We start from the raw sequence: 14,226 nt of genomic DNA on the forward strand, positions 1-14,226 counted from the left end.
TAATTATCCGTTAGAAATTTATCATTTATCTAAATTTATCATTTTTAAAATTTTTGGATTAATATTAAAATAGGGGAGAAAAGTAATTGAGCAGGACAACTATGTTTTTAAATGTCCACCTACACTAACTTTGACCTCGAGCCTCGTACCCCGACATCACTACATATTGAACTGTATGATCATACGTCGATTAAATTATCTGAATGTTGAAATCTGTATGACCAAACATTTTTTATAAGGGCGTGTAAACTTCTCTCTAAAAAACAATTACGGTGGAGAAATGACCAATCTTTATAAAAGTGTAAAAACTTTTCCTAAACAAACACATTTTAAAATCATGAGGCTGACGGTGATACGTAACGGGCCAAAACAGATAGTATTATACTAGCGGTGGGTTTGGACTGTTACAAATGATATAAGAGTCAGACACCGGACGATGTGCCAGTAAAGATGGTAGATCCTAAGAGAGTGGATTGTGAGATCCTACATCGGTTGGAGAGTAGAATCTTCGACTATTTTATAACATTAAGTTAATTCTAACATTTTTAATATTAAAGGTCGCGTTTATAATTTAACCTAAATTTATTAATAATATGATGGTTGAGTTTATTTAATTTATAATCCTTTATACGGTTGATTTAATTATTCAACCATGATTAAAATGAGATATCAAATTATCATTTTCCTTATTTAATGAACTATGTTCGTCAATTTGAGTTAAACACAATTAATTAAGACGTTATACGTCACAATTAATTAAGACGTTATATGTCTGATCAAAAGGTTTGATGATCCAATCACCATCGCACATGTTTTATTATATGGAAGATTACTTAAATGTTGACCGGATATATGAATTACTCAGATAAAATCAAGAGAAAATTAATGACCGAATGTCTAATTGGTCCCTCAATTCTTTTGTTTTAATAAATTCTTGATTCATAAAAAATATATTTTTTTTTATCTAAAATTTAATTTTATGCTAATATAATTATAAACTTTCAATTTTATATCTAATTTTATTAAACTTAAAAAAATATCAAATATTTTAAAATTTTATTCAAATTAAATTGAAAATTTTAAGATTTATTAAATACAAAATTAAAAGTTTAATTATTTATCGCACTTTGTAGAGCTTAAAAACCACATAAATATAAATTTAAAAGTTTAAGAACTAATTTAGAGAATAAATAAATATTAATGTAACGGCCCAACAATAAATACTAAAGAGGACAATATTTGTTACCGATGGACTTGAGTCGTTATAAATGGTATTAGAGCCAGACACTAGGTGATGTGCCAGCAAGAAGACTAAGCTCTAAAGGGAAGTGGACACAAGGCAGTGTGCTAGCACGGATGCTACCCTCGAATGGAGGTGGATTGGGAGGTCCCACATCGATTAGAGAAGGCAACAAGTTCCAGCGAGGATGCTGGGTCTTGAAGAAGAGTGGATTGTGAGATCTCATATCGGTTGGAGAGGAGAATAAAACATTCTTTATTCTTTATAAGGGTGTGGAAACCTTTTTCTAGTAGACACGTTTTAAAAACCTTGAGGGAAATCCTGAAAATGAAAGCTAAAAAAGGACAATATTTGGTAGCGGTGGACTGAGTCGTTACAATTGAACCAAAAGCGTACAGAGTAAAATTGTAGGAGTGTTCATAGGATTCGATAATTCGACTAACTTGGACCACTCAACCCAAACCATAAAAATTGGATTGGGTTTGAACTCTTGAAAAAAAGAAAAAAAAAAAAAAATTGAAATTGGAGGGAACATACCAAAGTCGTCATCATGGCAAATCGAAAATTGGCGTGATTCTGAAGCGAAATTTCGGAATTGGAAAAGAAAATTCGACAGATTCTGATTTGACTTTTGCGAGGTTGTCGCCCAATTTAATTTCAGCTCAATATTTATCCAAATTTCAGAACATAATCGAGACAAATTTTTATATGTTCTTCCATCCGCTTCAGCCTCCATTTTCCCCTTTACCCTTTCTCTCGATTCAATCTCAGCCGTACGTTCGATTCAACTGCAGTCTCTCTCTCTCTCTGCGACTGCTCCTAATTCCTCCCTCTCCGTTCCTATAAGGCTCCAAAGACTTTGAGAGTCTTTCTCTGCTTCTGGCTGTGTTGGGATCGCTGATTCTGGATTTCTGATTCGTTGCCGGAATTTTGAGTTCCTAGAGAGAGAGAGAGGCATGTCGGGTGGTATTGCACGCGGTCGTCTGACGGAGGAGCGGAAGTCGTGGCGGAAGAATCATCCGCATGTGGGTATTCCTTATTGTTCGTCTTCATCATGTTTTGCTATGTGTTCTGTTTCGGAAGGATTTTTTTTTTTTTTTTTTTTTTTTTTTTTTTGTTTTTTTTTTTTAATGATTTTTGTGTTTTTAGGGTTTTGTTGCGAAACCGGAGACTCTGCCTGATGGGACGGTGAATTTGATGGTTTGGCATTGCATTATTCCTGGGAAAGTTGGGGTATGCTTGAAATTGTTGGATTGATTGTCTTTTTTTCTCTTGAAATTATGAAGTTCATTCCGAATTTGTTCTCAATCTTGCACGCCCTAATTCATCTTCTGCTCTCTGTAATTCTGTGTTGGTTTTTGAGGAAGGATAAGCTTTGAACTCCTCTTAGTTCGTGATTTGATCTGCTTTGTTTCTTTGCTTCTTTCCTTCCTTAATCCATTTTTATTTCCTTTTCAACTTGGGATCACGAATTGGCTGATCTTTTGAAGCTCATAGCCGCAATCAACTGTTATTGTGGCTAGAACACAACCTTCTTTTCCATGACAAACTATCTTGATTTCAGGGCTCAAGATCCTTTGGGCCACCTATATGAAATTTCTGATCACTAAATCAAGCTTTTCGAACCTGGCAGTGATGAAAGGATCGAAGTTTATTGGGTATTATTGCCTTTTTTCTTTCAGTAGTATATGGTGATCAGCTGACACCATCACGCAGATTCTTATGATAGCAAACTGAAAATTCCTATGCCCCTATTCCAGCATCTTCAATATATAATATAACAATATTTTGTTGCTGTACAATGTTAATATTGAAAATCGGATGAAATGGAGTCTCGAGTAATTGTCTAGGCTGAGAAGCAGTTAATTTGGTAATATAATCCCATCAGGAAGTAGCAGTTCATAAGTTCCCAAATTCCACTACTAAGTGGAAAGGACTCTCTATTTATTCCTTATTCCCGTGCCAGTAGAAGTAAGTCTACTATTGCGTAACTTTTAGCGCTATACGTGGCTGTAGCTTGCTTTGCAACGATTGTTGGGAGTTTTCATTGCTAAATTAACATTTAAATTTTTATGCTTTATATCTGTTGGATTCGAGTATGTGAAAAGATTAGTTGAAATGCATCTCTCGTCTATCTAAATGGATCCACCGCAACTTGATTTCTACTTAGATTTATTTTCTGTTATCGGTTTATTCCTGATCTTTGGTTGAAACTTAACATTTCTTTTTAGTTTTACACTGAAACTACTTTTTCATTCAAGGGTCAATAGGCGTTTGAGAATCTCTCAATTTTTAGATATAAATACTAGTATTAGTAATTTCTAGGATATACATGCTCATTATTGTAGTAGGAAATGACCGTAAGGATCCTGCTTGCTTAGTGATATTCAAACAACCTTTTCGAGAGGATGGGACTCCCCCTTAAATACCAAGTCTGGTTCTATAAACTATTCAAAAGTATGAAGAGTACACTAGGCATAATCCAAAATATATACTAACGACTAACCACTTAACTAGGGGATGGTTTAGTTCCATCTTTACCCTTTATAACATAGAAATTTACGATTGGGGGCCTCACGTATCCACCGTCTTGAAAGACACCTTGTCCTAAAGGTGAAATGTTGGAAATTTGTTGTGAAACATGTCAAGCGTTTCCCATGTAGCTTCATAATTAGGTAAGCCTTTCCATTGAATCTAAAGTTTCCATTCCTTTATCTCATCGTTCAGTTGGTAAGCTGACATCCTAGGAAAGGTTGCCGATTCAAAGTCCTTAGAGAGAATTAGCTGGTTCTTAGTTGGTGTGTTACTTCTGTAGGTAGTATTGTACTAAAATTCTTACCATGAGGGCCACACTGCAGCCATTTTTTCAGTTTTTCTCTTGCAAAAACATCGAAGATACGTCTTCAAACACTTGTTAACAATCTTGATCTGGCCGTTAGTCTCAGGGTGGTATGCTATGCTCCAACGTAGCTGAGGACCTTGAACTCAGAATAATTCAGCCCAAAAGTGACTAATAAAGATCTTGCTGATTGGATAAAATGGAGAAGAGGAAGTCGTATGAACGAACAATCTCCTTCACAAACAAAGCAACCATTGTTTGGCAATGTAGGGGTGATTTAAAGCTAAGAAGTGGCATGTTTACTCAAATCTGTCCACTACTACAAGTATCATGTCATGGCGATTGGCCGGTGGTTAACCCTCAATTAAGTCTATCGAAGTATCCTCCAGCCCTTGATTAGGTCTTGGTAAGTGTTGGAGAAGTCATGCCAGATAAAGTGAGAGACTTGATACGTTGGCACACTTGACACCCCTTCACATATTTTTTATATTCCCCTTCATGCCCAACCAGTACACTTTGCCATTAGCCATTTACAGGTCGTTTGGAACTTGAAATAATCTCCTATATGGAGTCATGAAATGAATACAACTCAATTGGTAAAAATTCAGTGGTTGAGGATTGAACCAAATGATTCTTATAAAGCATATTTCCATGGTGTATTGAGAATTTAGGGTGACTGGTGGGGTCTTTTCCCGAATCTTCCTTGAATTTGTTTCAAAACTTCAGCTCATTAACTTCTTTCCTAACCACTTCAATACCATGTATAGCAGATGTTGTCAACATGGCCAAGGCCAAGTCCAATGTGGGTGACGTTCAACATGGAGCATTGACGACCTTATTTTCGCCAAGTCCAATGTGGGTGACGTTCAACATGGAGCATTGACGACCTTATTTTCTAACTCAAGTCGATACTGATTTTCAAAGCCATACCCCTACAACTGTTTAAGCGTTTGTTGGTATGTGAGCACTACAAATCCTTGACCCAATAAGTAAGGATGTCATTTTTTGTACTGCTAGGACAATGGCCATCAATTCCCTCTCATAAATTGATTTAGTTTGGGCCTGAGCTAATAATGCGTGATTGAAAAAAGTGATGGGTTGTTGATTTTGAGATAAGATTTCCCTTAGTAGGCACCCAATGCCCCAAGTACTCCTTACGATCCCTTGTGAATTGACATTTCTCAAGGTTAGTGGCCAATGAATTCTCTCGCAAAATATTCAACACAACAACCAAGTGTTCCATTTGAGTATCCAAATTTGGAATGTAAGTCAGATTATCTTGATGGATTACAAGAATAAACTTGCGTAAGAAAGGTTGAAATACTAGGTTCATAAGTGCTTGGAAGGTTGATGGAGCATTGGTGAGGTCAAATGATGTGATTAGGGATTCATAATGGCCTTCATGTGTTTGACATGCCATTTTGGAAATATCATCTTCAAACATCCTTATTTGGTGATAGTTCAAGCGTAAATCCAACTTGAATATGCCTAAGATCCATGTAGTTCATCCAACAATTCTTCCATCCCAAGTATGGGAAACTTATCTAGCATGATAACATTGTTAAACACATGATAATTGACTCAAAAGTGCCAACTCCCATCCTTTTTCTTTACCAACAACACCAAGCTAAAATAGGGATTGACACTTGGTCAAATGATGCTTGCCCTCAACATCTCGTTATTCAACCTCTTGATCTCTTCTTTCTGAACAAAATGGTATCGGTAAGGCCTCATGTTAATGGGCTCTTGTCCCTTTTTTCAGTTTGGTTTTATGATCTAGTTCCCATGGGGGAGGTAGATATGCAGGTTCTAGGAACACTTCTTTGTATTCGTCTATCATCCTATGGATTGATCAAGGTGGGGATGAGGTTGGGGCTGACTCCACTATCTCGAGCCTTTGCATTTGGGCAATGAGGGCTCAAAGTCCCACAAGAAACTCCTGATCTTGCCTTTCTCATAACCAATGTAGACGCTTCAATGAGACTTTTGCTTTGTTAGAGAGGGATTACCACCTTTTTATCATTGTTACCCATGGTACAAGAGAGCTTTCTAGTCGACCTTGGTCACTCCTAGAGTTCATAACCATTGCATGCCCAAAATAATTTCTAGTCGACCTTAGTCACCCCCCAGAGTTCGTAATCATTGCATGCCCAAAATAATATCGATGCTATCCAATTCAAGGTAGGAAAGTTCTCGGTTATGCCTTTTACTTCGATTGTACTAGGTGTGGAGCATCATGGTGTTCTGCGAAAGCTCGATTAATTGCTCCTTGTCTTTGTCAAATTATCCACCTTTTTCTCTTTCTTCAATCTTAGCTTCTTCGGGCTTACAACTAAGTCTTAATTTGTAACTTTTACATTTGTGCCCCACGAAGAATTTCTCATCACATCAGTAACACAATCCACTCTCTTTTGGGACTGTAGTACAGTGTTTGTCAACCCCATGTAACATAATTTCATACGTTGGGTAGGTTGTGGGTTTGCCCAGGTAATTGTGTGGATAGGATTTGCTTCTATTGCTTTCATAGGTACCTTAAACATGTTTGACAATTTGCTCGAAACAATTCATTGCATTGATCAAATCAATATCAATAAACCGATTTCGTGAATGATTCAACTCTTAATCTTTTTTCCTACTTCTAAAAATCACTTCAAGAAGAATCTACTTCAACCGATATGCCCTTGACACGATCATATCTTAAGATATTCGAACAATTGCTTCAAATACAATATCAGGAAGTATCATTTTGGGAACCTTGTTATCCACGGGCTTATTAGCTAAATGGTAGTTGACACAGACAATACGATTGGTTGCTTCTCTCGGATTTTTCAACGTGTTCCATGGGTTTCAATAATTTACTTGGGTCAGACCCTGACCCAAATTTGGCAAGCTTGGCCATATTTTTGTCCTCTGTTCTTTGAGCTGCTTTCATCATTTCTTCAAGTCCTAGGGGTAGGGGTGTACATGGTCCGGGTTGGGTTGGGTTGAGGGGTTTTTTTGACCCAACCTAGAAGTTCGGGTTGGTTGGATTGGTAATCCAACTCAACCCAAAATTTTTCACAACCCAACCCAACCCAAAATTTTTCACAACCCAACCCAACCCTCTATTTCCGGGTTAGGTTCGCTGTTCTTTAAGATGTTTCCAATAGGCCTTCTTTTCATTGATGTCTATTGTTCTGTGGACTTCTTTCTCTCAACTTTCTCAGTATTACCATGCACTGAAGTTTTATACTATTTAAAGTTGACATAGTCCTTATTGTTTTACAGACAGACTGGGAGGGTGGTTTCTTTCCCCTTACACTCAACTTCAGTGAAGACTACCCAAGTAAGCCACCAAAGTGTAGATTTCCTCAGGGTTTCTTCCATCCTAACGTGTACCCATCAGGAACAGTCTGCTTGTCAATTCTCAATGAAGATAGTGTGAGTAGTAAATGGAAACTTATGGCTGTATGTTTATCAAGACATCAACTGACCTGTCCCTGAATTTTCTCCGTTCATGTGTAGGGGTGGAGACCAGCCATAACAGTTAAACAAATTCTTGTGGGAATCCAGGATTTGCTGGATCAACCAAATCCTGCTGATCCCGCCCAGACAGAAGGGTATCATCTCTTCATCCAGGTACGTCAACCACTAGATGCATTTTTTTCCTTTTGAATGTAAATCTGATCACGTGTGCTCTATAATTTTCCTCAATACGGAAGTGGAAGCTCAATCCTTGCTTGTGATGGTTGGCCAAGTGTACTCTGTAGTGGTATTGAACATGTTCATGTAGGCCTATGACCCGCTTACTGTTGTGTTGCGTATTCTGTAATGGTATTCAACATGTTCATGTGTAGACCTGTGATCCGCTTACTGTTGTGTTGTCTTCACCTTGATTATTTTGGCTATCACTCCTACTTCGTATAATTCCTCTTCAGTATGTAGAGATATATCTAAAATGGATTTTGTGCATGCTCTTGTGGGTTTGATTGAACTGTGTGAAAACACTTTTCAAGAGAAAACATTTCATGTATTCTTTATATTAATTGTTCTAGATTAGATACAACAAAAGAGTACACAATAGTTATTTTTCAAAATGAGAGTTATGATGTTGGTTCCTACGACCATTTGATTTGTACTTGAATCAGGTGTTAATTGGATAACCACCTGACTTTTATGATTTTCTTTTGTTAAATGCAAGAATTTGTCCTTGTGCAGGATGCCGTTGAGTACAAGAAGAGGGTTCGCCAACAAGCCAAGCAGTATCCTCCTCTGGTGTAAGCCGAATCTGAGTCGCATTAGACTTCTTGATACTATGATATTAGCAAACCAGTTGCCACTGATTAAATCAACATTTAAAACTGACTTGTTTTTATAGATTGGTTGGTATGTGGTGCACATTTCAATTGTCATAATCTCTGAAACTTACATGTTTCCCAGATATAGACCTGCGTATGTCGATATTTATTGGTAAACATGTCAACAGCCTGATGTTGCATCGTGTTCATATTGTGAACCTCATGGTTTCCTGCTCTAAAATATGTAAGAATGAAGGGTTTTCTCTTAGGTTGTGGATTGAATTCTACATGCTCATGTATAGAATGCCATTTTTATGTAGGAGGTTTGAAATTTTCTCGTGAGTGATCGAACGAGGCAATGTCGAGTGTATTTGAGTTTGGGTATGGGTATGGTTAAAAGCTCGGATGCTTCTAACTCATAGGAGCAGCAGCTCAAGAGTTGTGGCCTTTTGAGGATCTCATGGGGGAGTTCCCTGAGATTGGACATGGTAAATCATTGATGTGGCACTTCTCTGTTCTAAATTCAAACAACTACATGCTCGCAAGCCCAAACGAATCACTTGTGGTTTGGAAGATGGGTTTGCTTTTTAGAAATTACACAATAAGTTACATTGATTGATTGGACCTGTTTTGAGCATATCACATTCTAAATTGTTTCATTTTGGAATTCTTAATGTTCTTATAATATCAGCCAATGGGATGAAGTTTGAGAATGCAAGTTTTATGAAATCAAGTCCAAATCTTAACAATGACCATCTATGTTCTTTTCTAGCTCAGAATCAATTAAAATCTGAAGAATGAATGTTGGAAGGATTGAAGGGGTTAGACAGAAGAACTACGAAATGTTTTATGGGCATATCGTACTACAACAAGAACCTTGTGCAATGTTTACCTTGTGGCTGAGTAATGTTTGCTTTGAAGACATTGTGGAATAAGAAATGTTGGAGCGCATTCGAGATGATAAGACACAGAAAGAAGTATGGGACATGTTCGTGGCATTTTTCTCAAAGAACGATACGAGATTTCAATTTTTGGAGAATGAGTTGTTATCAATTTCACGACATGACATAACAATTGCTTAGTACTTCCATAGGATCAAGCCGATCTGTCGGGATATTACTGAGCTAGATTATTATCAACGAATTGCAACCTCAATATAGAAGTTTCATTATCACTTGTAGAGTTTGAGAATTTGCTAGCTTGCGAAGAAGCCATGACTAAGCAAATAAGAAACATCACACTGATTGCTCAACCTTGCTAGCTTGCGAAGAAGCCATGGCTAAGTAAATGAGAAACATCACATTGATCGCTCATCCATCGCCTGTAGAGTTTAAAAATTTGCTAGCTTGCGAAGAAGTCATCACTAAGCAAATGAGAAATATCACGCTGCAGATTAAAGAAGAAGTGCTCTACGCAAGTGAAAGTTTGAGCAATAATAAGCTGCGTGGATATAAAAATAGTGACAAAGGAAGAAGTGACCAAAGAACAACACAACCTGTGTGAGCTCAGAAGAACGACCAGGAGTTCTCAAGGGAAGAGATTTGAATGCATTTGCTACAATTGTGAGAAGAAGGGCTACATGTCCAAGAATTTTTTATCCAAAAAAAAAGTCCGTCAAAAGGAATGTGACAACCTCTAAAAAGGAGATGAAGGATGAATGAGATGCAAAGGTACTTGGTGCCTTAGAAGAAGACAGTTAACACTCATGGTGATAGTAGGTGAGCTTACCATTTATGAGAATGATTGAATCATTGATTCAGGGTGCTCAAATCACATGTCTGGCGATCAAAGTGGCACAACTTATGATAGTTCTCAGAGAAGAAAAGCTTAACATACTCGAGCATTGAAGAAATTCTAAAATAGAAGACAGAAGAGCAAACGACACATATTTGATCAAGTGTTGATGCACCTGAAGATCCAAGTGATATTAACATTGGTGAGCAAGAAGTGACTCAACAAAGTGAACCCGGTGAAAAGAAAACAACAAAGTAACAACTTAGATGATAAGAAAGAATCAGAACGTCAAATCTTAAGTAATGCCAATATAGCTATTACAGAAGACAGTTAAAAAGTTCATAGAAAAGCACCACAAAATTTCGGCCGGACAAATGGTGATGGAGGAAAAAATTATAGATTTAGATCAAAATCAAACCTAGAAAACTAGTGCCAAGATTAGGAGATATGAAATCCATCTTTTGCAGGTGGGTTTACAAAATAAAGCGTCCATCAAATAGATGAATCAAAATATACAAGGCTCAACCTGTAGCTCGAGGGTTCTCTAAATAATATGGACTAGACTATGATAAAATGTTTAGTCCATTGGCGAAGATCACTATCGTATGGGCTTCGCTAGAGTTTGCAGCAAGTAAATATTAGAAATTGTGGCAAATGGATGGGAAAAATGCTTTCTTGCATGATAAGTTGGACTGAGAGATATACGTGAACCAACCAAAGGGCTTTAAAAATGTAGTTGGTATCATTAGTTGGTACATGTAAAGTTCAAAGAATTCTCATTTGGATTCGGCTAACGGATCCTGATATATGTCAATGTTACATTTTTTTTTTTTTGACAAAAGAAGCAAAGATTGTAAGCTAGTTGGATACTATGATACTAACTATGAAGGAGACCACGAGAAGTTCAACCACTGGGTATGTGTTCAAGCTTGGTTCCGAAATAATTTCTTAGTGAAGAAAAAAAAAAAAAAAAAACAAATCATTGCAACTACAAAAATAAATAGAGAACCGACTAAAGCAACTTAAGAAAGTAAGTGACTGAAACTTTTAATGGATGATTTTCACCAGAAAGTTGACTGTCCGATGTCCAACCAATGTGTGATTTACCCAGTAAAATATATGATGTTTCATGCTAGAACAAATCAGGTGGAAGTGAACTACCATTTAATTAGAGAGAAAGTCTCGAAGGAAGAAGACGAATGATCAAGTGGGAGATTTGTTTACAAAAGGGTTGTATATTGGTAAATATGAGGGCTTTCACTGTCAGCTCAACGTGGTGCGACAAATGAGAATTAGTGCTAAGCGGGAATGTTAAAATATAATTACTAGCCCAATAGGGTTACCCAATTATGAGTCACCGAGGCAAGTGAAGGTAATGTTTTTGAAGGTTGAAGCAAGGCATGATGGAAGGCGAAGCAAAGAGTTATACCTAGTTGAGGCCGATCATAGGGTCATACCGCAATAGCGTGTTGATTAATCTAATGCTAAAATCAAGGTTGTTCATCGCAAAAAGACAGGCCTTTCTAAAGATAAGATATGGTCGAAGTCGATCCTATAGCATACCTTATATTAATACATGTATACAAGATCATTCTTCATACAAATAGAAAACTTTTTTAAGAATAAAAATGTCCAAAGGTTTATTTAAGTTTGGAAATCTATCTCTTTTTTTTTTTTTTTTTTTTTTTTTTTTTTTTTTTTTTTTTTTTTAAATAAGCCCGTGCTGTCAAAGAAGGGAATTTTCTTATTTGTCAACTTTTCTTTTATCACCTCCAAAAATCATCGAAATGCTGATTAATCGTACTTAATAGACTAAAAAACCCTCAGTTTCCGATCTAGCTTTAGCTTCAGATGATTCTGATACGTTTGGGTTGATCATCCAAAATCGTGCAAATTATTGAAAATTCATGATCTTAGGAAGAGAGATAGGGAGGGACTATAGAACCACTCAGTTGTTTCTCATTGGGAGAGGTCCTTTTCAGCTGCTCTTCTAAGCACTCTTCATTGGGATATGACTTGTTTCTCCACCATAATTGGAGAACATATTTACCCAACAAATAAATATTATCGGAGTCTCGAAGCGAGCTACTTATTGAATAATTTTTATATATTTATTGATGTTACTTTTTTTTTTCTTGTTCGTGGAACGTAAAGTTGTTAGTTGATGACCTAAATATTTAATAATTTATTAAACTTCTATTATATCTTAATTTTTTTTTCTAATGAAAATTTTAAATATTCTAAAAATAAATTATTTAGTAAATATAAATGTATGGTAAAAAAAATTCTAAATAACATGAATTTAATAAAATTTTGAAAGTTTTATGAATTAAATTTAGAACTTTAAGGGTTGAAAAACAAAATAAATTCAAAAATAAAATTTGAAAATGTTTTTTTTTATTTTAAACGTGTACATATTTAAAGAGACTTTCAATTTGGAAACAACTTAGTGAATTCAAACATATTGAATTATGAAAGGCCACCGAGTTTTAAATGGTACGTCCTTTTGCTATAAATACAACAATTTCCCTCCCACCACTCAAAACATTAATGCTCTCAAACAACGGTTCTTACTCACTCGTTTCTTTCTAATGGCTATGTCGTCTGAGAATAATTTTGTGTTCCAGGTACAAAGATGTCAACTGGAATTGGGTGCTCCAGCAAAACCGACACCATATGAGTTTAAACAACTTTCAGATATCGATGATCAATAAGGCTTCAGATTTCAAGTTGCAATGATATTTTTCTATCCACATAATCCAAGCATGGACAGAAGAGATCCTGTAGATGTGATACGAAAGACACTTGCAGAGACGTTGGTATTTTACTACCCTTTTGCAGGCAGATTGAGGGAAGGGCCGGGACGGAAGCTATTTGTTGAATGTACAGGCGAATGTGTCTTATTCATTGAAGCAGATGCAGATGTTACTTTGGAACAGTTTGGCGATGCAATTTACCCTCCATTTGCATGTTTGGAGGACCAGATTCAATGGAATCATTGACTGTCCACTGTGGCTCTTTCAGGTATGTATAGGTTTCATGTGTTCTTTTACTTTGAAAAATTATATGAATATTCATGGAGGTGACACGATTGGTTAATGTAGGTGACACGACTTAAATGTAGCGGTTTCATCCTTGCCATTCGCTTAAATCATACGATGGCTGATGCTTTTGGTATGTTTCAATTCCTAAATGCCATAGCTGAAATAGCTCGAGGTGCCGTAGCACCATCTATTCTTCCTGTGTGGCAAAGAGCTCTCTTAAATGCAAGAGACCCTCCCACAATCACTCATAACCACAATGAATACGACCAAGTTGTTGATACCAAAGGCATCGTCGTCCCTCTCAAGGACATGGCTCATCGCTCGGTCATCTTCCGTCCGAGTGATATCTCTGCCATCTGCAAAACCTTACCAACTCATCTCCGTTGTTGCTCTTCCTTCGACCTCATCACGGCTTGCATTTGGCGCACTCGTACAATACCCCTTCAACCCAACCCAAATGAGTTAACAGAGGAGTACATGAAGTCCGTGGCAGATCTTATGGTAATCAAAGGACGACGGAACTTAACAGCGGTGAGATCGTTGGCGGTGTCGGATGTGAGGAAAGCTAGGATGGACGAGGTTGATTTTGGATGGGGAAATGCCATTTTTGGAGGACCTGCCATGGGAGGGGCTGCAACAGTCCCTGGTTTGACAAGCTTTTATATGCGTTTCAAGAACGAACAACAAAGGGGAAGAGGGAATTGTGGTGCCTTTATCCTTGCCTGCTCCAGCTATGGAAAGATTTGGGTTAGAACTTAGGATTTGTTTAAGAGGATACCAACCAATGAAGCCAAAAACTCAAAGCATAAGTTTGTTTCATCGACTTTGTAATCGAAAAAACACTTATGAGAAACAAATATGAAAGTATCCTAATATGTTATGTTATAATTTATAGTTGTACTTTCAAGCATGTAATCTATAATTTGGTAATATATTGAACTGTTATCTATCAAGATCTTAGATTTTTGCTAAACATTAAAAAATATTATCTTAAAATATGGTTATGGATTTACATATTTCAAAAAGTATTTAAAGGAACCTATGGAAATATTAATTAAATAAAATAAAATACTAGAGGTATAAATACCTTGT

General features: G+C 36.6%; 1 protein-coding gene and 1 pseudogene across 2 annotated transcripts; both read left to right on the top strand.

Moving 5' to 3' along the window:
* The first annotated feature begins 1,882 nt into the window (after positions 1-1,882).
* On the top strand, positions 1,883-8,624 carry LOC111795750 (SUMO-conjugating enzyme SCE1). The gene is made up of 5 exons (XM_023678316.2): positions 1,883-2,265; positions 2,390-2,473; positions 7,347-7,499; positions 7,584-7,697; positions 8,277-8,624. Exons 1-5 carry the CDS (start codon positions 2,197-2,199, stop codon positions 8,337-8,339), a joined length of 483 nt encoding a protein of 160 aa, XP_023534084.1. The 5' UTR covers positions 1,883-2,196; the 3' UTR covers positions 8,340-8,624.
* A 4,000-nt stretch (positions 8,625-12,624) lies between these two features.
* On the top strand, positions 12,625-13,965 carry LOC111795915 (benzyl alcohol O-benzoyltransferase-like; annotated as a pseudogene). The gene is made up of 2 exons (XR_015421188.1): positions 12,625-13,114; positions 13,195-13,965. The product of XR_015421188.1 is annotated as a benzyl alcohol O-benzoyltransferase-like (transcript).
* The last annotated feature ends 261 nt before the right edge of the window (positions 13,966-14,226 follow it).

The sequence above is a fragment of the Cucurbita pepo genome, chromosome 5 (assembly GCF_057944985.1).
Source record: "Cucurbita pepo subsp. pepo isolate OVF chromosome 5, ASM5794498v1, whole genome shotgun sequence".
Lineage (NCBI taxonomy): Eukaryota > Viridiplantae > Streptophyta > Magnoliopsida > Cucurbitales > Cucurbitaceae > Cucurbita > Cucurbita pepo.

Bases quoted from the DNA above. Each gene is read 5' to 3' on its own strand.
- LOC111795750 (XM_023678316.2), top strand. From the start codon at position 2,197: ATGTCGGGTGGTATTGCACGCGGTCGTCTGACGGAGGAGCGGAAGTCG. The intron at 2,474-7,346 runs GTATGCTTGAAA...ATTGTTTTACAG, and splicing joins TTATTCCTGGGAAAGTTGGG to ACAGACTGGGAGGGTGGTTT. The intron at 7,698-8,276 runs GTACGTCAACCA...GTCCTTGTGCAG, and splicing joins GGTATCATCTCTTCATCCAG to GATGCCGTTGAGTACAAGAA.